We start from the raw sequence: 23870 nt of genomic DNA, 5'->3' as shown, positions 1-23870 counted from the left end.
AGGCTCAGTCTCTGGATTCATTTACGAAAGAGTTGGATAGAGCTCTCAAGGATTGTGGAATCAAGGGTTATGGAGATAAGGCAGGAACAGGATACTGATTAAGGATGATCAGCCATGATCATATTGAATGGTGGTGCAGGCTCGAAGGGCAGAATTTTCTACTCCTGCACTTATTGTCTATTGTCTGTTGAGATTGAAGGAATTTAATTTGGAAATGCCCAATTTGTGCTGGCATTTATGAATGGATAGACTTCTAGTTTTGACAGAAGTTAAATTTGCAGATAACTGTACAAATGTCAATAGCACTAAAAAATATTGCTAGGAAGCATTCAAATACAATACAAACATATTTGTAGCACAATTGGGGCAATTGGTGATATGACAGAAAATGGAGAACAAATTTAACAAATTGATGCAATTGAATCTGTTTAAATACAATTACCTTCTCGAGTAGAAAGATCCTTAGAATCAAAGAAACTTGCCAATTCTTTGGAAAATAGAGGACTTCCTCAGGAGGAAGTTTAGTGGTAGAGGTGCCAGGAAGCGCATTCAAGTTGTACATATTTTTAATCAATCTATTCAGACATGTGCAGCAGACCTCTGGAGTAGGTGAAAATTGAACCCAAGCCTTCAGATCCTGATGCACTACCATTGTGCCTCAATAGCCCTAATCTGAAGTCGTATGCAGTGAAATGCTTCTCTTAAAGATTTCCAGAGCCCCAGTAAACAATGAGAGAGATCATCAAGATGTCAGAGAAACTAGTTAAAAAAATTCATAAAGTTAAGGTGATTGGCTGCAACAAACAGGCCACATTTATAACCAGAGTTTGAATATTTCAAATTCTCCGTGCTTGTCTGTGCATCAGTCAACCCTTGCACTGCTCATGGACATTTAAACTTTGAGAAGCATTTTTTGTCACGAAGCTTTGCTTGTATCCCATCTGTTGTTGCAATGATGACAATAGTGGAAAAGGTGATGCCACTGAATTTAAACATGACTGATTCTGTCTTGACTGCACTAGCTTCATGTCCATGAGAAAAACTCTTTGGGTTTCAAAATGGGTGGGTAATTGTACAAGTCCCACAACGTGGTAATGCAGCTAAATTATGCTTGGACATAAAGCCAATCTTTAATTATTTTGGTCATTCTAATCTAACATTTTTACAAGTAATAGTAAGTTACTTTTACCCACTTTGCCATTGAGCGAGCTTAGTTGTCCTGTTCTATCAGCTGAAGCTGTCTGCATGTGAGTGAGAAGGCAAAATTAAAATAGACATTTGTATGGTGTGGTTAATTTCCTTTTGCAAGTAATATTTTACTTACCCTTTCCATCCAATACTTCTGAATCAGAATTAAAAATAAATACAATGAAATCCTCCAAAATGGCCTTTTTGTTTTGCTTTGGTCAGGATCCTGTGCCTCCTCCAGACTATCTAAGTGGATTTTACTTTACTGAGGATGCAAAACCAAGCAAATCAGATCTGGAGATAATTTTATCCTTCCAGCAAGACAAGGAGTTCCCAAACTCTGTGGGCAATGCAACAGCACAGTTAATGACCAAAGAACAAATGAACAGTAAGGACTTGCTTTAAGATATATGCCTATTTGATGCTGGATTAGTTGATCTTGTTTGACTGTGATGTTATCAAGCAAAAACCAAGGTCTTTGGGAGTTGAAAGATAAAGCTAAAGAATAAAAAAATACACTTCTAGATACACTGATACACCATCCTCCTGATACCAACATAATAGATACATTCTTCGTTTCAGCGAGCATTTGTTTCTCTCTCTGCTTCTCCTTCTCTTGTTCCCTCTCTCATGCATTTACTTCTTACTGAGATGTAATTTACAAATACAGAGGAACCTCCATTATCCAAATGAGATGGGTGGGCACTATTTTGTTCAGATAATTGATTATTCGTTTAATTGATTTCCTCTGGGTCTCAGAGTTTTCTGTGAAGTCCACTCCCCATTCAGGAGATGAGGCAAAGGCACACTGCGCACGAGACCCCCCTCCCAACCCACTCCCAACCGCATCCGCTCCTATGCTGCCCCCCACTCACCCCAACCCCACCCTATCCATTCCCACACTGCTGCCACCCTCAACCCTGTCCGCTCCCACCCCTCCCCAACGCTGACCAACACCGCTTCCCCCGTCTGCCCGCGCCCATCCCCAACCCTGCAGCCCCGATCCCGTTCCCCCAACTCTGCACTTCTATCCATCCCTACTCATCGTCCGACCCCCGTTTGCACCCCGCCCGCTCCCTCCGGGGCAGCTGGACTGGACACCAACAAGACTGCTGCTGCCTTTGTGGGGTAAGTCTCCAGTGACGCACACACAGGACTTTTTGACAGGTTCTACCTCTGCCGTGTACAGGACAATGTTGGAGAAATTATCTGGGGAAGGGGGGGTTTAAGGTACACACCTGTGTAGAACCCCAGGGAAAGTGTGGCGGGGGTGGGGGGAGGGAGGGGGAGAGGGGAAGAGAGGGAGTGATGTCAGTCATTTAGCGACGGTAGCTGGACTGTCAAGGACTGTTCTCAGCAGCATTTCAGTGAGCCGAGGTCATTTTTAATCATTCTACCTGTAAACAAAAGACGCGATCAGGGTTGAAACAGCTCTTTGATGTAATGCTTCTATCGTGATCTTGAGATCCCCTTCGGATAATCCGATATTTGGATAATTACATTTGGATAATTGAGGTTCCTCTGTACTGACACCTGATACTTCCTTATAGTGACAGTTGTTCAAGTGTGAATCTATATGGTGATCATCAGCAGAATCATGGTGAGCATATAGTAGCTGTACAGTAAGTCTTACTTCAAGTTGTGCCTGCATTCCTAAAAATCATGATTTTAAGTAAAATGATTTTAAGTGAACCATAGGTTCTCAAAGGAACCATTGTTCAAGCCAGTTAGGTTTTTGGGAAGAAAATGTGTAAATTGAAATACTGTGCCATACATATACAGCTCTGTGCATTTCTAGCTGGTATTGCCAACTGAAGTACATCACCAAATATAAAAGAAGCACAATACAATATACTCCGCACCATAATGTATTTGAAAAGATACATTCTAAAAATTATACTCGTTGGTAACTCATTTTTCATTATTGATTTAAAAAGTCATGGCTCAAGAAATACTGACAAGCTAATCACTAAATCCTCTCTCACTGTCTCATACACAGAACAAACCCACATGCCATTAATTCAAAATTCCAAATTAAAAATTAATTTATGATCATGTATGACCCCAAATCCAGAGGAAATTAGATTATAACTGGGATTGGGTAGTTGCGAAGATTGGGTGTGATGGTTTATATTACGGACATAGCTATGAGAAAGGATCAGAATTTTAAATATTGTGGTCTCTCTCCATACCTGAAACTTTTTTTGCTTCTCTTTTGATTTTCTTATTTCCAATACGTTAATGATGCTTCATAAATATTATGCTTGCTACGTCCGCGATGGCTTCACACACCATATCAGACTCTGGACTCCATTACATCCATTTGACTAACTGTTCTGGTGCATTCTGTTGTATAGTAAAATAGCAAAATGTCTTTTATCATTACCATGGTGATCAAGATTGTTTTAAAACTTAACCTGGCTGTCTATATTTGTTTGAATGCAATGTTTATTCTCCTGTAAAATCTTTGCTGTTATTATAGTTCCCCCTGAACAGTGGATGGCCTGGTACAAGGAAAGATTAGACAGCAGGAAACACCTTTTACATCAGCAATCACCAGCACACCTTAGTTTAGTCCATATGGTTCGATACCGCCCACGAACTGGAATCCATCTACGAATTTCCCAAGTCTATGGCTTGAAAGGTCTGTGCATTATTCAATACTTCACTCTCACATCACAAATGTGATATGAATTTGACAAAAAAAAGGATTCTTGTCTTATTTTTAATTTAAACGTTTGATTCCTCAAATGAAAAAGTAGGAGCTCAGAACTCAGATGGGTTGGCTGCGGTTGGTTTTTCCAAGTTGTGAAGTGTTAAACAAAGCACGATAGCAGGTGCAATGGGGTTACATGATGAATTCCACATGTGTGGGCAACATATCTTTTAATCAAAGATTGGCTCATAGTTGGTAAGTGTAATTTAATCTTTTGTTTAATTTTTATTGTTCGCTTTTTGAGGAGAAGGCAACCACATTAATCAAATGTGGTATTTGGTTAGGTTCCAGTTTGTATGTAGATGATTGCTGAGACTGATCTGTATTCAGAGGTTCTGCCGCAAGTGGGTAGGATACCACAGATGACTGAGCTTTGGACGATTTACTGCCTCAGGATTTTCTCTCCTTGTGTTTTCTCTCCACTTCTGACATGTGTTTGAACTTGAAGAATGCTGCGCTGCTTTTGCTATCAGATTTTGCCTGGAATAGTGATTTAAGTGAACTTCTTTCCAGGGCTTAGGGCAGATATAAAAATCCCCAAGTGAATTTTTCAGTGTGTCCTTGTAGCACTTCCTTTGACCATTGTGGTAGCGCACCTCAGACTCCAGCTCCCCATAGAAGATTTGCTTTGGTAAACAAATACCAGGCATTCTAGTCATATGACCAGCCCAATTCACATGTGACGATCTCAATAAGTTGTGGCTGCTTGGAATGCCAGTTCAGGTGATCACCTCAGCATCTAATATTTTATCTTGCCATCTGATATTTTGAAGCTTTCAAAAGCAGCTCAAATGAAAGTGGTTGAGCTTCTTGACATAACACTGGTATTCCATTCAAGTTGCACGTGCATAAAGAAATATGGGCAAGACTAGTGTTCTATGGACTTTCAAGATGATAACCAGTTCTCCTCCTCTTGATTCCCAGTCTGAAGTTCAAAGTCTGCATTAAACTATACTTGCTTTGGTAATTCTTACGTGTCTTATCATCAGTAGATAGCTCAAGAGGGTGTGCTGCTGAGATAAATGAACTTCTTTGCTGCCGACAGGTTCTGCATATATACTGAAATGCTGGACTCAAAATGGGACTTTCCTGGAAGAGGCTGTTATATTATTCCATTTTTTTTTGTGCTGTTGGTAAGGCTGAAGTTGTTGGTTGAACAAGTCCATGTTGAATTGCATGTCCAGCTATGAACTGGCAGCTAGTGCACCATGATTGGCAAACAGAAAACCGCAAAGTATGGCCTTGGATACCTTGGTCTTTGCTTGGAGCCTTCACAAATCGAGCAACCTTCCATCCATGCAATATCTGATTTTGATACCAGGTTTATCATCATGGAAAGCATTGGACAGCATAGTAGAGTAAAACATGCGGAAAAGGGTTACCATTAGCAACAATCCTGTGGAACACCATTAGTGATTGTGAATAGTTAGAAGACTCACTATTATCTAGGGCATGTATGAGTCTGCTTTGATTGAATTGTCCAACTATTGATATGAATTTTCCAGGCAACTGATATCTGCATTACTGTCCAAGCATCCTAACAGCTGATGCGTCAAAGTCTTGGTCATATCAATAAACACTGAGGGCTATCTTCTGTTCTTGGAATTTTTCCTGCAGCTGTCTAACTGCAAAAACCATATCAATGTTTTGGTAGTAAATTCTTGTTGATATGTTGCACTAAGTATTTCAAAAGGATTTTGACGAATATTTTGCCAACCAGAGACACAGAGCCTGTCCCTGTTGCACAGAAGGGAAGGAGGGAAAGGAGGAGAGTGTTAGTCATTGGGGACTCAATAGTTAGAGGGTCAGATAAAAGGTTTGTTGGGAATGAACAAGACTCACAGTTGGTGTGTTGCCTCTCAGGTGCCAGAGTCCGTGATGTTTAGGATCATGTCTTTGGGCTCCTGAAGGGAGAGGGTGACCAGCCCCCAAGTCGTGGTCCATGTAGGTACCAATAATATTGGTAGAAAGAGGGATAAGGATGTAAGGCAGAATTTCAGGGAGCTAGGGTGGAAGCTGAGAGCTAAAACAAATAGAGTTGTTATCTCTGATTTGTTACCTGTGCCACGTGATAGCGAGGCAAGGAATAGGGAACGATATCAGCTGAACATGTGACTGCAGGAATGGTGCAGGAGGGAGGGTTTCACGTACTTGGATAATTGGGGTTCATTCTGTGGAAGGACCTCTACAAACAGGACAGTCTTACTTGAACCAGAAGGGTACTAATATCCTGGGTGGGAAATTTGCTGATGCTATTCGGGTGAATTTAAACCAGCTCAGCAGAGGGATTAGAACCTGAGGTGTGGTTCCAGTGCACAGGAGGATGAGAGAAGGGAGGGCCTGGACAGGATTTCACAGTCACAGGAATGTGTTGGCAGACAGCAAGCTGGTTTGAAGTGTGTCTACTTCAACGCCAGAGGTATCCAAAATAAGGTAGGGCAGCTTGCTGCACGGATAGATACCTGGGACTTCAATGTTGTGGCCATTTCGGAGACTTGGATAGAGCAGGGTGAGGAATGGATGTTGCAGGTTCCAGGGTTTAGATCTTTCATTAAGAACAAGCAAGGCGGTAAAAGAGGGGGAGGTGTGGCCTTGTTAGTCAAGGATAATATAACAGTTGCTGAAAGTTGAGGTTAGAAACAGGAGAGGAGATGTCATACTGCTGGGAGTTTTTATAGGCCTCCGCAGAGTTTCAGGAAGGTGGAGGAGAGGATTGGCAAAATGAAAATTGGCAGGGTAGTCATTATGGGGGACTTCCCCAACGTTGACTGGAAATGCGATAACTCTAGTATGTCGGATGGATCAGTTTTTATCCAATGTGTGCAGGAGGGTTTCTTGACACAGTATGTTGAAGGGCCGACAAGAGGGTAGGCCACACTGGATCTGGTGCTTGGTAATGAACCAGGTTAGGTGTTTGATTTAGTGGTAGGTGAGCACTTTGGAGAGAGTGACCATAATGCAGTTACATTTAGTTTAGCAATGGAAAGGGATAGGTACATGCCACAGGGCAAGAGTTATCGATGGGGGCAAGGGCAATTATAATGCAATTAGGCAAGACTTAGGATGCATAGAATGGGGTAGCAAAATGCAGGGGATGGGGACAACCGAAATGCGGAGCTGGTTTAAAGAACAGATTAGATTAGATTAGATTAGATTACTTACAGTGTCGAAACAGGCCCTTCGGCCCAACAAGTCCACACCGCCCAGCCGAAGTGTATACACCCAGACCCATACATTTACCCCTTCACCTAACACTGCGCAAATTTAGCATGGTCAATTCACCTGACCTGCACATTTTTGGATTGTGGGAGGAAACCGGAGCACCCGAAGGAAACCCACGCAGACAAGGGGAGAATGTGCAAACTCCACACAGAGAGTCGCCTGAGGCGGGAATTGAACCCGGGTCTCTAGCGCTGTGAGGCAGCAGTGCTAACCACTGTGCCACCGTGCCGCCCACCTGCCACCGTGCCGCCCACCAATTGCGTGTCCTTGACATTGCGTGTCCTTGATAGGTATGTCCCTGTCAGGCAGGGAGGAAGTGATAAGGTAAGGGAACTGTGGTTTACGACTGAAATTGTATTTCTTGTTAAGCAGAAGAAGGAGGGATATGCAACAATGAGACAAAACATTTCAGATGAGGCAATGGAGAGTTACAGATTAGTTGGGAAGGATTTAAAGAGAGAGTTATGAAGAGCAAAGAGAGGACATGAGCAGTATTTAGCAGGTAGAATAAAGGAGAACCCGAAAGCTTTCTATAGGTATGTGAGGAATAAAAGGATGGCTAGGGTAGGAATAGGGCCAGTCAAAGATAGAAGTGAGAAGTTGTATGTGGGCCCTGTGGAGATCGGAGAGGTGCTAAATGAATATTTCTCATTGGTTTTCATGCAGGTAAAGGAGAATATCGTAGAGGAGAATGAGATATGTGATATTAGACTAGAAAGGATTGAGGTTAGTAAGGAAGAGGTGTTATCAATTCTAGAAAGAGTGAAAGTAGACAAGTCCTCTGGGCTGGATGGGATTTATCTGAGGATTCTCTGGGAAGCTAGGAAGGAGATGGCGGAGCCTTTGGCTTTGATATTTGAGTCGTGATTGTCTACAAGTTTGGTACCAGAGGACTGGAGGATTGCAAATGTTCAAAAAATGTGCCCTTGTTCAAAAAAGGCAGTAGAGATGATCCAAATAATTATAGATCAGTGAGTCTTACGTCTGTTGTAGGAAAAGTTTTGGAAAGGATTATGACAGATAAGATTTATAATCATCTAGCAAGCAACAAATTCATTTCAGATAGTCAACATGGTTTTGTCAAGGGCAGGTCGTGTCTCACAAACCTCATTGAGCTTTTTGAGAAAGTGACCAAGCATGTAGATGAGGGTAGGGCCATTGATGTGGTGTACATGGACTTCAGTAAAGTCTTTGATAAGATTCCACATGGTAGGCTTTTGGAGAAAATGCAGAGACTGGGATTGAGGGTGATTTAGTAGTGTGGTGTATTGGACAGTGTAGAAGAATGTAGCAGGTTGCAGGGGGACTTGGATAAACTGCAGAATTGGGCTGAGAGGTGTCAGGTGGAGTTCAATGCAGCTAAATGTGAGGTGATTCACTTTGGGAAGAATAACAGGAAGGCAGAATACTGGATCAATGGAAATATTCTTGGTAGTGTGGATGTGCGGAGGGATCTTGGAATCCATGTACATAGAACCCAGGTTGATAGTGCTGTTAAGAAGGCATACGGTGTGTTAGGGTGGTGCTGGAAAAGCACAGCAGGTCAGGCAGTTCCCAAGGAGCAGGAAAATCGACGTTTCAGGCAAAAGGCCTTCATCAGGAATAGAGACAAGGAGCATCCAAGGTGGAGAGATAAATGGGGTGGGGCTGGGGCGAAGGTAGCAAAGAGTACAATAGGTGAATGGGGGTGGGGATGAAAGTGATAGGTCAGAGGGGAGAGTGGAGTGGATAGGTGGGAAGGAGATTGGCAGGCAGGACAAGTCATGAGGATGGTGCAGAGCTGGAAAGTTGGAACTGCGGTAAGGTGGGGGGAGGGGAAATGAGGAAACTGGTGAAGTCCATATTGATGCCCTGGGGTTGAAGTGTTCCGAGGCGGAAGATGAGGCGTTCTTCCTCCAGGTGTCGGGTGGTGAGGGAACAGCGGTGGAGGAGGCCCAGGACCTCCTGGGCAGAGTATGCCCTCGGCAGAGTGGGAGGGGGAGTTGAAATATTGGGCCATGGGGCGGTGGGGATGATTGGTGCGGGTGTCCCAGAGATGTTCCCTAAAGTGCTCTGCGAGGAGGCGTCCAGTTTCCACAATGTAGAGGAGACCGCATCGGGTGCAACGGATACATTAAATGACATTGCTAGATGTGCAGGTGAAACTTTGATGGATTTGGAAGACTCCTTTGGGGCCTTGGATGGAGGTGAGGGAGGAGGTGTGGGCGCACGCTTTGCAATTCCTATGGTGGCAGGGCAGGGAACATCCCTGGGACACCCGCACCAATCAATCCCACTGCCCCGTGGCCCAACATTTCAACTCCCTCTCCCACTCTGCCAAAGACATGCAGGTCCTGGGCTTCCTCCACCGCCGCTCCCTCACCACCCGAGCCACTCTTGCCTCTCTCTTACTTTTAAGATATCTTAAAAAAATGCAATCTTATTTTATATTATTAGCTATCTTGCTCTCATATTTTACGTTCTACCCTTTATTGCTTGTTTAAAAGCTTCCCAATCCCCTAAACCTATTTCACATAGAAACAACAGCCACTTGTATTTATATAGATCTCCAACATAGTATTGTGTCCCAAAACACATTTACCAAAGTTTCATGATGAGCCACAGGGTGCAATATTTGGACAGTGACAAAAGCTTGGTTAGAGAGGTGGTTTAAAGATCGATTTAAAGAAAGAAAAAGCGATTGTGGGAATGGAGAGATTTTGGAAGGAGATCATTTAAGAAAGGAATTCAAAGATTAAATCAGTGCAACTGAAGATAGAGCCACCAATGGCACGGCAAAGAAAATTGAGCATATGCAGGTGCCAGATTGTTTAAATTGTATTTCTGTGAAAAACCTTTTTTTCATTGGTAAGCTATCCAGACTGCAGAAAGACTTTGCATTTATCTTGTTTAAACTGTACTCGCCAGCAAAGAAGCCAGGCCAATTTTGAAACTGCAGCATGATTAGTTGCCTCTCTTTGAAGATCCTCATTCATAAAGGAGAATTTGTAGTGTCTGTATTATCTTGTGTATTTGGAAATTTTATACTGTGCTGGATGTACTGTTTTGTACTTTCTATACTGTGGTTTACAGCTTAGGGAACTATAGAACAGTGAGCCTGACGTCGGTGGTGGGCAAGTTGTTGGAGGGAATCCTGAGGGACAAGATGTACGTGTACTTGGAAAGGCAAGGACTGATTAGCGATAGTCAACATGGCTTTGTGCGGGCAAAATCATGTCTCACAAACTTGGTTGAGTTTTTTGAGGAAGTAACAAAGAAGATTGATGAGGGCAGAGCGGTACATGTGATCTATATGGACTTCAGTAAGGCATTCGACAAGGTTCCCCATGGGAGACTGGTGAGAAAGGTTAGATCTCATGGAATACAGGGAGAACTAGCCATTTGGATACAGAACTGACTCAAAGGTAGAAGACAGAGAGTGGTGGTGGAGGGTTGTTTTTCAGACTGGAGGCCTGTGACCAGTGGAGTGCCACAAGTGTCGCTACCTTTTGTCATTTATATAAATGATTTGGATGTGAGCATAAGAGGTATAGTTAGTAAGTTTGCAGATGACACCAAAATTTGAGGTGTAGTGGACAGCGAAGAAGGTTACCTCAGATTACAATAGGATCTTGACCAGATGGGCCAATGGGCTGACAAGTGGCAGATGGAATTTAATTCAGATAAATGCGAGGTGCTGCATTTTGGGAAAGCAAATCTTAACAGACTTATACACTTAATAGTAAGGCCCTAGGGAGTGTGGCTGAACAAAGAGACCTTGGACTGCAGGTTCATAGCTCCTTGAAAGTGGATTCGCAGGTAAATAGGATAGTGAAGAAGGCGTTTGGTATGCTTTCCTTTATTGGTCAGAGTATTGAGTACAGGAGTTGGGAGGTCATGTTGTGGCTGTACAGGACATTGGTTTAGACCACTGTTGGAATATTGTGTGCACCTCTGGCCTCCTTCCTATCAGAAAGATGTTGTGAAACTTGAAAGGGTTCAGAAAAGACTTACAAGGATGTTGCCAGCCTTGGAAGATTTGAGCTATAGGGAGAGGCTGAACAGACTGGGGCTGTTTTCCCTCGAGCGTCAGAGGCTGAAGGATGATCTTCTAGAGGTTTACAAAATTATGTGAGGCATGGATAGGATAAATAGACAAAGTCTTTTCCCTGTGGTCAGGGAGGCCATAACTCGAGGGCATAGGTTTAGGGTGAGAGAGGAAATATATAAAAGAGACCTAAGGGACAACTTTTTCACGCAGAGGGTGATACGTGTATGGAATGAGCTGCCAGAGAAAGTGGTACAATTACAACAGTTAATTAGCATTTGGATGGGTATATGAATAGAAAGGGTTTAGAGGGATATGGGCTAGGCGCTGGCAGGTGGGACTAGATTGGGTTAGGATATGTGGTCGGCATTGGCGAGTTGGACCGAAGGGTCTGTTTCCATGCTGTACATCTCTATGACTCTATGACACTATGAAGAAGTCCTTTGGTATGCTTTCCTTTATTGCTCAGAGTATTGAGTACAAGAGTTGGAAGATCATGTAGTGGTTGCACAGGACATTGGTTAGGCCACTGTTGGAATATCGTGTGCAATTCCAGTCTCCTTCCTATTGGAAAGATATTGTGAAACTTGAAAGGTTCAGAAAAGATTTACATGGATGTTGGCAGGGTTGGAGGATTTGAGCTAAAGGGAGAGGCTGAACAGGCTGGGGCTGTTTTCCCTGGAGTGTCAGAGGCTGAGGGGTGACCTTATACAGGTTTACAAAATCATGAGGGGCATGGATAGGATAAATAGACAAAGTCTTTTCCCTGGGGTCGGGGAGTCCAGAACTAGACGACATAGGTTTAGGGTGAGTGGGGAAAGATATAAAAGAGGGTAACTTATTCACGCAGAGGGTCGTGCGTGTATGGAATGAGTTGCCAAAGGAAGTGGTGGAGGCTGGTACAATTGCAACATTTAAGAGGCGTTTGGATGGGTATATGAATAGGAATAGTTTGGAGGAATATGTGCTGAGTGTTGGCAGATGGGACTAGATTGTGTTGGGATATCTGGTCGGCATGGATGGGTTGGACCGTAGGGTCTGTTTCCATGCTGTACATCTCTATGACTCTATGACTCTGTATGGTCTAGCAGCCTACAGATTACAAGTTCAAATTAAGTTGTGAATTTTCTACAATAAATCTGGTAGTTTGTAATCTCGTGTCAGCAGTAGAAATGACTTTGCAAGTTGCTGAATTATTAAATCCCAGTTGCTTCCCTGATGTCATTCAGAGCAGGGCACCTGCCTCACTTTCTTCACTCCCAGCTTCTCTTGTCCCCTCTCCATCACACACACCTTACCAACATGTATCCAGTCTCACTCAGACATCTATGTGACTCCCTACAAATTGTAGTTGATTATTGATATCATCAGGACCACTAGGAATAGGTTGTAATTCTGCTTTCCCAGTATAGCCCACATTCCAAGAACATATTTTTTAAAAGTTTAGGTGCTTTGTCATAGTTTATGGTAAATGGTAAAGTGGTCATAGTCCTTCTGGACCAATAGGGCTGCTCTCCCATTAAAGAGAGATGACTCGTGGTGGTTTAACCTGAAGGTCACCATGCCTTAAGAGAGGGGTCATGTTGAGAAGGTGATAACCTTCACGATAACCTCAGCCAGTGTGTGATTTGGTGTCATTTTGCATCACAAATGAACCATCCAGCCAACTGAACTAACTGAATTTATGATGTAAGTGCCACAACACATTTCTTTTCATTAATGAAAATTTATTAATGGATCACAATTTTATTGTTACACAATTTATTTTTCTTTCCAAATTAATGTTTTTCTTTAAAACTTCATTTTATTCTTGTGCAGAAAATGGCCTTTATGTGAATGCTTTTGCCAGAATTCTAAAAGGAGACAATGCTTTGCGAGTGCCTGGAACAGCTGAATCCAGGGACGGTGAAGAAAAGTTCTTGACCCGTCTGCATGATTTTGCCAGTCTTCAGAGATCACCTCGCTGGAAAGACCCAACTTGGGTAGGGAGCAGGAGATGTGTACAGAATAATACGGTTCAAAATACTTGTATTTGTATATTTATTACATAATAAAGAAAGACCCTGTATATGAATGTGCAGACTCAACACAGACAGTTGCCTGAGGGTGGAATTGAACTTGGGTACCTGGTGCTGTGAGGCAGTAATGCTAACCAATAAGCCACTGTGATGCCAGTGTGGTCACTGTTTCAATGTAGAAAAAATAAAAGAGTCATAGAGTTATACAGCACAGAAGCAGAACTTTCAATCCAACTTGTTCATGTTGACCAGATATCATAAACTGACCTAGTCCTATTTTCCAACATTTGGCCCATTTCCCACTAAACCCTTCTTGTTCATTTACCCATCCAAATGCCTTTTAAATGTTGCAATTGTACCTGACTCTGCCACTTCCTCTGGCAGCTTGTTCCATTTATGCACCACCCTTTGCATAAAAATGTTGCCTTTCATGACTGCAGGATATTCCAGAGCACTTCAGTGTTTTATAAGTCATAGAATCTCTACGGTGCAGAAAAAGGCCATTTGGCCCATCAAGTCTGCATTGACCCTCCGAACAGCATCCCAACCAAACTTGGCCCCCTCTACCCTACCCCCATGACCCCTTACTTCCCATGGCTAATACACCAAACCTGCCATCTCTTAACACTACAAGGCAGTTTAGCGTGCCAATCAACCTGACCTGCACATCTTTGAACTGCGGGAGGAAACTGAAGCAACCAGCAGAAACCCACGCAGACATGACGAGAATGTGCAAACTCAACACAGACAGTTGCCTGAGGGTGGAATTGAACCAGGGTCACTGGTGCTGTGAGGCAGTAATGCTAACCAATAAGCCACCGTGCTGCCAGTGTAGTCACTATTTCAAATTGTAGAAAAATTAAAAGAGTCATAGAGCTATACAGCACAGAAGCAGACCTTTCAATCCAACTCATTCATGTTGACCAGATATCCTAAACTGATCTAGTCCTATTTTCCAACATTTGGCCCATTTCCTCTAAACCCTTCTTATTCATCTACCCATCCAGATGCCTTTTAAATGTTGCAATTGTACCTGACTCTGCCACTTCCTCTGGCAGCTTGTTCCATTTATGCACCACCCTTTGCATAAAAATGTTGCCCCTCATGTCCTTTTTAAATCTTTCCCTTCTCACCTTAAACCTATGTCCCCACAGGTTTGGACTTCCCTCCCCTAGGAAAAAGACCTTGGCTATTCACCCTATCTGTACCCCTCATGATGTTATAAACCTCTATAAAAAAGCTTCAAAAGCATTAAATTATTTTAGGACTGCTGTGACTCTTAAATAGAAAAATAGCAAGTTAATTTATGAGATTCACGACTGTCCAAAAGCACATGTAAATCTGATTTTCAAACCTTTTCTCAGAGTGGGTTGCATTTTACATTTTAATGAGGGAAGAAGAACAGAAACTGAGGGATTCGTTGGCTCTCGCTCCTGCTGTCTCGGCATGTTCAATTAAATGGTAGGAAACCAATTAGTGGCCATCTGATAGGAAGGAAGCCCTTTAAAGGGTCAAAGAGGTTTGGGTTCTGTGCCCAGTTGGCACTGTTGGCACAATCAGGATATCAACAGTAGAGGGGTAATGCCACAAACAGACAGTTGGTCACATCCAAAAGAGGAAACCAGTAAAACTTGCAAATGATAGATGTTGGTCCGACTTACCTTATATACTCTTTCTAAATGGTGGTCCAGTTGAGACCGGTACAGCCACTTCAAAGTATTATCCTTTTTTGCTGTTTTTGGATAGGTCCTCAGTTCTCAGAATTGAACTTTATATTTTATATTTTATTAAATGTACAACATATATTTTTAAAAAATCTTTAAATAACATTCTGTGCAATCAGTCACATGGCAAATCTTTTCTACTATTCTTGTGTCACTTTGTTATATCTGTTATCAAAAACGCCTGAACATTTTCATGCACAATGTCCAAAAAATGCAGTGGGCAATGAAAAAATACAGATGACTGAGTGATTCAATTAGTGATTTTAAAATGGTGATTTCCACACCCTTCTGTAATTTAGGAGACTGGTGTGATGACATTTCATTGCCAACCTGATGTAAAGACAACAATCTCTCCCTCACTGACAGCAAAACAAAAGAGGTGGTCATTAACTTCAGGAAGTGGAGAGGAGGACACACCCTTCTCTGAAGCAGTGGTGCTGGAGGTGGTTAAAAGCTTCAAGTTCCTAAGAGTAAATATCACCAATGGCCTATCCTGGTCCATCCAAGGTTAACGCTATAGTCAGTAAAGCTCACCAATGCCTTTACTTCCTCAGAAGGCTAAGGACATTCGACATGTCCACAATGACTCTCACCAATTTTTATAGATTTACTATAGAAAGTATCCTATCCAGAAACATTACAATGGCTGTGCCCAAGACCACAAGAACACTTTTCTTATTCTGCAACAAAAGTATTCTTCAAAAGTAATTTGTGACAGTTTTCAGTTCCCTATTAAAATTTTGTATATAGTGTAGACGAGGAAAGATTGTAGGACTGTTGCAAGCGTTCATTAATGTTGATGTTTAATATGGTTGTTAACCAGTAAAGACTTGTCATAAGGATGTTACAATTTAAATTTTGAAAGGATACATACACTTCTGGAACTGAGACTTCCTCAAGAGGAGCATGGGTTTGAGTACCAAGTATGAAAGTCAGTGTGCCTAAATATGGTGCTGCTGATTTTCTGGTGCATAAAATAAATGACCTGACAAACAAAAACGTAGCAAATTGGAATCATACTGTTGTCCTATCCACACACCTATTCACCAAGATCCATGCCAGAAGCAGAGCCGAACAAGAAGTATCTTTGTAAAAATTGCACTAGGTAACAACTTTTTAAACCTTTTATTCCTTAGGTGTTACATCCATGCTGGGATCCCCACAGTGTGCTATTTGTCCACGTATTTGGTATCAATGTTATCTACAAACCTGATCCTAATGGTCAGCATCCAGGCAAAGTCACATCACACACAGGAGAGGAGCCAAAACTGGATGCACTGTTACAGTTGGGGTGGTCAGCAATTCCCCTTTTTTGTGGGTAACTGCACATTGATTTTTTTTTAACTATTTGTCTTCCATTCTGATGCATACCTCTGAAATTTTAAAGGGTCTGTAAATGTGGTGGTTTACAGCTTTCAAGGCATAAACTTATGCTTTTATGCATAATAGAGTGATGCTATCATCTTTGGTACAATTGCTCAGTGTTACAAAGTAGCAATACTAAGAATTGCAAGTATATGTTTACTATTTTAAATATTAGAGGAAATCCTTGAACGTATTCCAGCATTTGCTTCATTTATATTTTATCCAGTTTTCTCAAGTATTTTACATCTTCCTGATGTAACTTCTATACTTGGCCAGTAACCTTTACCTTATCCAAGTGTATTGTTCACAAGTGAATATTAGAAGGCTGTTTGAAAATTGAGGGCTTCAAAACTTAGTCTGATATTCTTTTATATGGTATTCACATTCTTGCATCTCCTAGTTAGGCTTCCTGAATAGCAATCGGGAGCAGGAACCTGGACTGGCATTAGACCTAAGACCACGTTTACAATGTATATTAGTGATTTGGATGATAGAAGTAAATACTATTGCCAGGTTTGCAGATGTTACAAAATAGTTGGGAAGGCAAGTAATGAGGATGACAAATTGAACCTACGTAGGGATATAGATAGATTAGGTGAGTGGTCAACAACTCTGTATATGAAATGTAATGTGGGAAAACATGAGGTTATGCACTTTGGCAGGAAGAATAAGCGAGCTGAATATTATTTAAATTGGGAAAGACTGCAGAATACTGCAGCACATGAGATTTGCGGTCCTAGTGCATGGATCACAAAAAGGTAGCATCCAAGTTCAGCAGGTAATGGAGAAGGCAAATGGGCTATTGGCGTTTATTACAAAAGGAATAGAGTATCACAGTAATGTCTTGCTGAATCTATACAAGGCAGTAGTCAGACTACACCTACAATACTATGAACAGTTTTGGTCCCCATTTCTAAGAAAAGATATACTGGCATTTTAGCCAGTCCACTATATTCATTCTGGGTATGCAGAGATTGTCTTATGAGGAGATGTTAAGTTTGTTGGGCTTACACTAATTGAAGTTTAGAAGAATTAGAGGAGATCTCATTAAAACATCTAAGAATCTTAGGATCCTTACTAGGGTAGATGCGGAGTGGTTGTTTCTCCATGTGGGAGAGTCTAAGATCAGAGGGCATCATCTCAGAGTAAGGGGTCACCCATTTAAAACAGTGTTGAGGATGAATTTATTTCTTTTAGAGAGAGGTTATTCTGAAGAATTCTTTACCGTGGAGGGCCATTGAGGCTGGGTCATTAAGTATTTTTAATCATTAAGTGAATTAAGGGCTATTGGGATAAGGCATGAAAGTGGAGCTAAGGACTTGTATCTCCTGCCTCTGGTGTAGCAATGTACCAGCCCAACTAAACTATACTGTTTTTTTTTCTCTCTCTTCCTCTGCGTAGTCCATACGTGAAAACTGGGCTCCATAATGCACCACTTTTTCAAGGTGCTCCAGATTCTGTGAGTATTCGGAAAGCTTTGAAACTTTTTATAAAGGCAGGATGTGGACAGTTTGTACTCTATAATTTCTACCACTACTGTGACCATTCCTTTAAACAATTACAATATGATTTTTTTCAACAACATATTGTTGCCCCCACCCCAATTAATTTTCCACGTGTATAATCCTTTACATAGCTTGATTTTTTTTTGCCAGTCTTAGACATGATGCCACATTATGTAACTTTTGACTGTATCCATTCTGAAATAGTTCAAAGGCAGATTTAAATTTAACTGACATTAATAAATCACTCCTGTTTCCTGAAGGCCTTTTCAACTGTGTATTTTTGATTTGTTTTCTCTGCTTAGGAATTTCTGAATGATTTACTTTTACATCCTTTACAATATGTCATGGGAAAATGTCTGAATAAAAAGAAATTGACACTTACAAAAGAATACAGCAGCATTGCAATAGAGGTGTGGGACGGACATTATTTTGATGATGAGCGTTGTGACTTACCGGTGAGTTTGGAAACATTGGCTGGAATTTTATTACAAGGCTGTAGCCCCTCCCACTAGCTAAAAAGTCAGACTGGAAAGCTGTAACCAGATGTTATAATCATCAGACAGCGAACTGCCAGAGACTGAGCTTACTGGCCTCATGTGGGACGATGTACCATTTCCAAGTGCACCCACAGCACGGCATAGCCAGTCCCCAATAATGAAGCATGAGATAATGAGGCAAGCGAAGACAAGCCTGGCAAGTGGCAGAGCAGATGTGATGGCCAGGTGGCCAGGATGGAGGCACGCTGTGCAGCCCTTGCTGCTGGTAAGCCCTATGTTGGCCTGTGGTTCCCAAACAAGAAGGATCCCCACTTCTGAGTTAGTAGCCTCAGCAGTATGATGCGGGCACACCTCCCACTGTTGGAAGAATACTAGTTGTGGCAGGAGAAAACCCTTAAGTGCTCTTCTTTCACCTTAGATATAGATTTAAATTCAAACAGTTATGTTGAAGGTTCCTCCTCTATATCAGCTATAAATTTGTATAGTGGGGAGGTCACAGCCCTGATTCTAGTTAATATGAGGTCACAATTCAAATTGCCTAATATTTTGATAATAAGTTGGTAGTCTTACCTAAAAATGACTGTTGTGGGAAAGAAAAAAAATTACTCTGGTACAAAAAAGGCACTCTTTATTGAACTTCATCAAAATATGGAGTATGAGCGTAGGGACGTCTTACTTCAATTGCCGAAAGTTCTGGCGAGAACACATCTGGAGTACTGTGAGGAACTTTGGTCCCCTTATTTGAGGAAAGATACCATTTCATTTGAGGCAGTTCAGAAAAGGTTCACTGGCATGATCGTGGAATGGAGAGAGTTCTTATGAGCAAAGGCTAAACCAGTGGGGAATCTACTCACTGGAATCGAGAATAATGAGAGGTGATCTCATTGAAGTATATAGGACTCTTAAGGGGCTTGACAAGGCAAGTGCTGAAAGAATGTTTCTCTTCATGGGACAGTATATGATGAAAAGTCATTGTCTCAGAGTGAGGGGCACCAATTTGAGGAGGCATTTCTTCTCTCAGAAGGTTTGGAACTCCTTGTCAAGAGTGCTGAGGGGTGGGGCAGAGTCCTTGTATATATTCAAGGCTGAGATAGATTCTTGATCAGGGGAAATCAAGGATTCTGGGGAAAATGCTGGAAAGTGAATGCTGGGAATGTCGGATTAGCCATGATCCTATTGAATGGTGGAATAGACTTGAGGAGCCAAACGGCCTAATCCTGTTTCTATTTCTTATGGGATTGTAGTGTAGTTTTGTAAATTGTATTTTGCACTATATACTGCCATAATTAAGCTAATCCAGGATTGGTTGGTGTTGGCACCTTGTTCAAAAAATTGAAAAGTTTGTATTGTTCAACACTTGCATTCCTTGTCTCAGCAAGGACTGACAATCTGCCCAAAATATTGTCTAGCCAATATCCTTCTTTCAACCAACACTATCCAAAATAGGTTTGCCTCACTGCTAGTTGTGGGATCTTATAAATCTGCCTCATTTATTTGCATTTCTCACTGCTGTTCAAAGGTTAATTCATTGAGTTTGAACTATTTTAAGACATTGTCAAAGATTTAAGATGTATATAAATGCTAACTTTTTATTTAAAAAATATGTAGAATGTTATATATTTTGATTTTGCTGTTTTTAGTATTATTGAGGTAATTATATCCTTAATTGTTACACTACTTCATCAAAACACATAATAACAATTACAGATGCATTTTGAGCTCACAGACTCTGATGGCAAGCATTTTCATAGCTGCTCCGACTGAATTATTTAATAGGGTCAATTTTTTGCTAGCTTTTGCTCAGGGCTTCTCATTTTTAATTTTAAAATGCCATCATATGCTCCAGAAGTTACTTAAATTATTAAACATTAGGAAAAGTCATCCCTTCCCCACTGCTCAAAAACAAATTCTCTTACTAATTAATCCTTAATTGTCATTGTTGGAGTGAACAGATCAACTACTTCACACTTTTGTTGCTCTTTTCAACAAACACTTTATATAGTGAGAAATTGTGAAGGACATAAAGACATGTCCAGGAGGCAAAGGGGAAATGTGACTGAGTTGAAAAATCGTGAGAAGCCTGGACAGAGTGGATGGGAAGGATCTATTTACCTCAGCAGAGATCTTGATGACTACGTGGCATAGATTTGAAGTGATTGTGAGAAAGATTAACGGAGAATTGAGCAAACATTAGAGTTTGGAACTCAATCGAAAAAGATAGTAGAGAGAAAAAAAAAACCATCAACCCACTGCAGATATCTGGTGTCTGTTGCAGTAGTGAAGGCCTACAGTTCCATCCTGACCACCTAAACTATCCTGGAACACTCAGGTTTTGCTTGTATGGTTGAGATGGTTATGCACCTCAAGTTCCCCTCCAGCCACTCACCATATAGACTTGGAAATATATCACCATTCCTTCAGTGTCATTGGGTCAGAATCCTGGAATTCCCTCCCTAACAGCATTGTGGGTATATTTACACCAAACAGACTGCAGCAATTCAAGAAGGCAGCTTACTGGCATCTTCTCGGGGCAACTAGGAATTGGCAATAAATCCTGCCCAGCTAGTGATGCCGTACATTCTGTGAATGAATAAAAAAATTTAAGTCCTTTAATGCTCATTGATTAGTGGTTTAATATTTGAAACTGTATTAACAAGTTTTGAGAAAATGTTTAGCTCAGGTTGAGGTTCTGGATGTAGGTTTGCTCACTGAGCTGGAAGGCTCATTCTCAGACGTTTCATCACCATACTAGGTAATATCTTCAGTGAGCCTCTGAATGAAGCACTGGTGGTGTAGCTGCTTTCTGTTTATATGTTTGAGTTTCCTTGGTTTGTGATGTCATTTCCTGTGGTGACATAATTTCCTCTGTTGATGTCATTTCCTGTTCTTTTTCTTAGCTGGTGGTAAATGGGATCCAAGTCAATGTGTTTGTTGGTAGAGTTCCAGTTGGAATGCCATGCTTCTGGAATTCTCGTGTGTGTCTCGGTTTGGCTTGTCCTAGGATGGATGTGTTGTCCCAGTCAAAGTGGTGTCCTTCCTGATCCATATGTAAGGATGCTAGTGAGAGTGGGCCATGTCATTTTGTGGCTAGTTCATGTTCATGTATCCTGGTGGCTAGTTTTATGCCTGTTTGTCCAATGTAGCATTTGTTACAGTTCTTGCAAGATATTTTGTAGATGACATTAGTTTTGCTTGTTGAAACTGTATTGCCAAGTCACTGTATATTTGTTGCCTGATTGATCTGTTTTCATTGAATCTACTTCAGGTTATTAATGACCTTCTCACAATAGATAAAATAAGTAAATTTCTAAAAGTCCAATTGAACAACAAGGGCAAAAACATGGTACAGCTTGTTCTGCAGAATCTGGATCGGAGAATCCAGAAATCCGGAAGCAATCATCCTGAATACAAACGTGAGGAGCAGTTTTATGAAGAAGCAATGGCAGAGACATTCTACACACTTGTGGTTAGTATAATCATGTACTGTGCTTGACATCTGATGTGGAGCAGGAGAAAGTGAGGTCTGCAGACGCTGGAGATCAAAGTTGAAACTTTATTGCTGGAACAGCACAGCAGGTCAGGCAGCATCTAGGGAACAGAAGATTCGACGTTTCGGGCACATGCCCTTCTTCATTCCTGAAGAAGGGCATGTGCCCGAAACGTCGAATCTTCTGTTCCCTAGATGCTGCCTGACCTGCTGTGCTGTTCCAGCAATAAAGTTTCAAATCTGATGTGGAGAAACATTGAATTCTACAACATTGAATTCCATGTTACTAATGTCTTTGTGCTACAATCATTGTGATGTTGGCATTGTCCTTTACTATGTATAATCTGGTTGTAATAACTTGGTAAGCCCAATTGGAAAGGAATTTCATTTATTGTTGAACACCAAAATAGAGTGACCATTGTGGCGTATAAATGCTAGTGACCAAAAGTTCCACAGACAGATCCCTGAGTCTGCTTTATTTCTTAAAGTAATTTCAAATCAACCTGTTCAGAGATGTTATAACACACCCCTGGACTTCACCTCCTGGCTCAGAGGTAGGAGACTATCACTGCACCACAAGAGCTGGATCTGGATATGCTTTATTTTTCTTTATTCCTTTTATACCCTGAAATGCTCTTGCATAACTGAGTGACTGTCCCCCACCAAAATCAACATGACTTCTTTTTTGTTTTCCTTTTTGAACACTAACTACCATCAGTAAAACACCTGTGTTGCCAATTAGGTATTTATGTGCAAAACCCCTTAAGGGCAGTGCAAACCATCAAAACTTGAGGGTGAGGTAGGGAGCGAGAGAAGTGACTAAATCAAAGTGGAATTGGAGGGGAGTTAGTCTGCTTTATTTATTTGTTTATTCTTTTTTTCCTACACCCAAAAAATGCTTTCACACACAACTGAGTGAATTTGCCACCACCAAAATCACATTCACTAATTTCTTTTTATAAACTACTAACTATTAACTGTAATCACCTGTGCAGCCAATTCAATATTTACAAGCAAAGCCCAGTATGGGCAATATAAACCATCAAAATTGAGTGGAACGTAGGGAAAGAGGGAAGGGTGCTAGCAAGTAATATTAGAAATGATAGTAAAAGTTACTTTCAATACATAAGAAACAAATCAGAGGCAAAAGTAGACATTGGGCCACTCCAAATTGATGCAGGAAGGCTAGTGCTGGGAGATAAGGAAATAGCTGAAGAACTTAATAAGTACTTTGCGTCAGTCTTCACAGTGGAAGATAGGAGTAATATCCCAACAATTAAGGAGAGTTAGAGGGCAGAGTTGAGTATGGCAACCATTATAAAAGAAAAAGTGCTAGAAAAGCTAAAAGGTCTAAAAATTGATAAATCTCCTGGCACCCTATACCCGAGAGTTCTGAGGGAAGTGGCTGAGGAAATAGTGGAGGCGTTGGTTGTAACCTTTCAAGAGTCACTGGATCAGGGAAAGTCCCAGATGATTGGAAAATTGCTGTTATAACCCCCTTTTCAAGACACGATCAAGACAAAAGGTGGAAAGTTATAGGCCAATTAGCCTAACCTCAGTTGTTGGTAAAATTCTAGAATCCATCCTTAAGGATGACATTTCTAAATTCTTGGAAGTGCAGGGTCAGATTAGAACAAGTCAGGATGGATTTAGTAAGGGGAAGTCATGCCTGACAAACCTGTTACAATTCTTTGAAGAGGTAACAAGTAGGTTAGACTAGGGTAACCCAGTGGATGTTATCTATCTAGAGTTTCAAAAGGCCTTTGATAAGGTGCCTCACGGGAGGCTGCTGAGTAAGGTGAAGGCCCATGGTGTTCGAGGTGAGCTATTGGCATGGATTGAGGATTGGCTGTCTGACAGAAGGCAAAGAGTTGAAAGGAGAAAGTGAGGACTGCAGATGCTGGAGATCAGAGCTGAAAATGTGTTGCTGGAAAAACGCAGCAGGTAAGGCAGCATCCAAGGAGCAGGAGAATCGACGTTTCAGGCATGAGCCCTTCTTCAGGAATGAGGAAAGTGTGTCCAGCAGGCTAAAATAAAAGGTAGGGAGGATGGACTTGGGGGAGGGGCGTTGGAAATGCGATAGGTGGAAGGAGGTCAAGGTGAGGGTGATAGACCGGAGTC

At 41.5% G+C, this 23870-nt stretch overlaps 1 protein-coding gene across 2 annotated transcripts in view; it reads left to right on the top strand.

The window, feature by feature from the left end:
• LOC122563897 overlaps positions 1-23870 on the top strand; it is a 79112-nt gene that overhangs the window by 44619 nt on the left and 10623 nt on the right. The window contains exons 13-19 of one of the 2 annotated variants that reach the window (XM_043718113.1): positions 1411-1576; positions 3671-3832; positions 12972-13135; positions 16032-16213; positions 17662-17719; positions 18068-18220; positions 21528-21728. In XM_043718113.1, the coding sequence (XP_043574048.1) occupies positions 1411-1576; positions 3671-3832; positions 12972-13135; positions 16032-16213; positions 17662-17719; positions 18068-18220; positions 21528-21728 (1086 nt within the window). Of the gene's footprint in view, positions 1-1410; positions 1577-3670; positions 3833-12971; positions 13136-16031; positions 16214-17661; positions 17720-18067; positions 18221-21527; positions 21729-23870 lie in introns of those variants that run through there. The other variant, XM_043718114.1, reaches the window with a different exon arrangement.

Source organism: Chiloscyllium plagiosum, chromosome 28 (genome assembly GCF_004010195.1).
Source record: "Chiloscyllium plagiosum isolate BGI_BamShark_2017 chromosome 28, ASM401019v2, whole genome shotgun sequence".
Taxonomy (NCBI): Eukaryota; Metazoa; Chordata; class Chondrichthyes; order Orectolobiformes; family Hemiscylliidae; genus Chiloscyllium; species Chiloscyllium plagiosum.
Note: the sequence above shows the minus strand (reverse complement) of the source record. Positions and strands in the feature narration are given on the sequence as shown.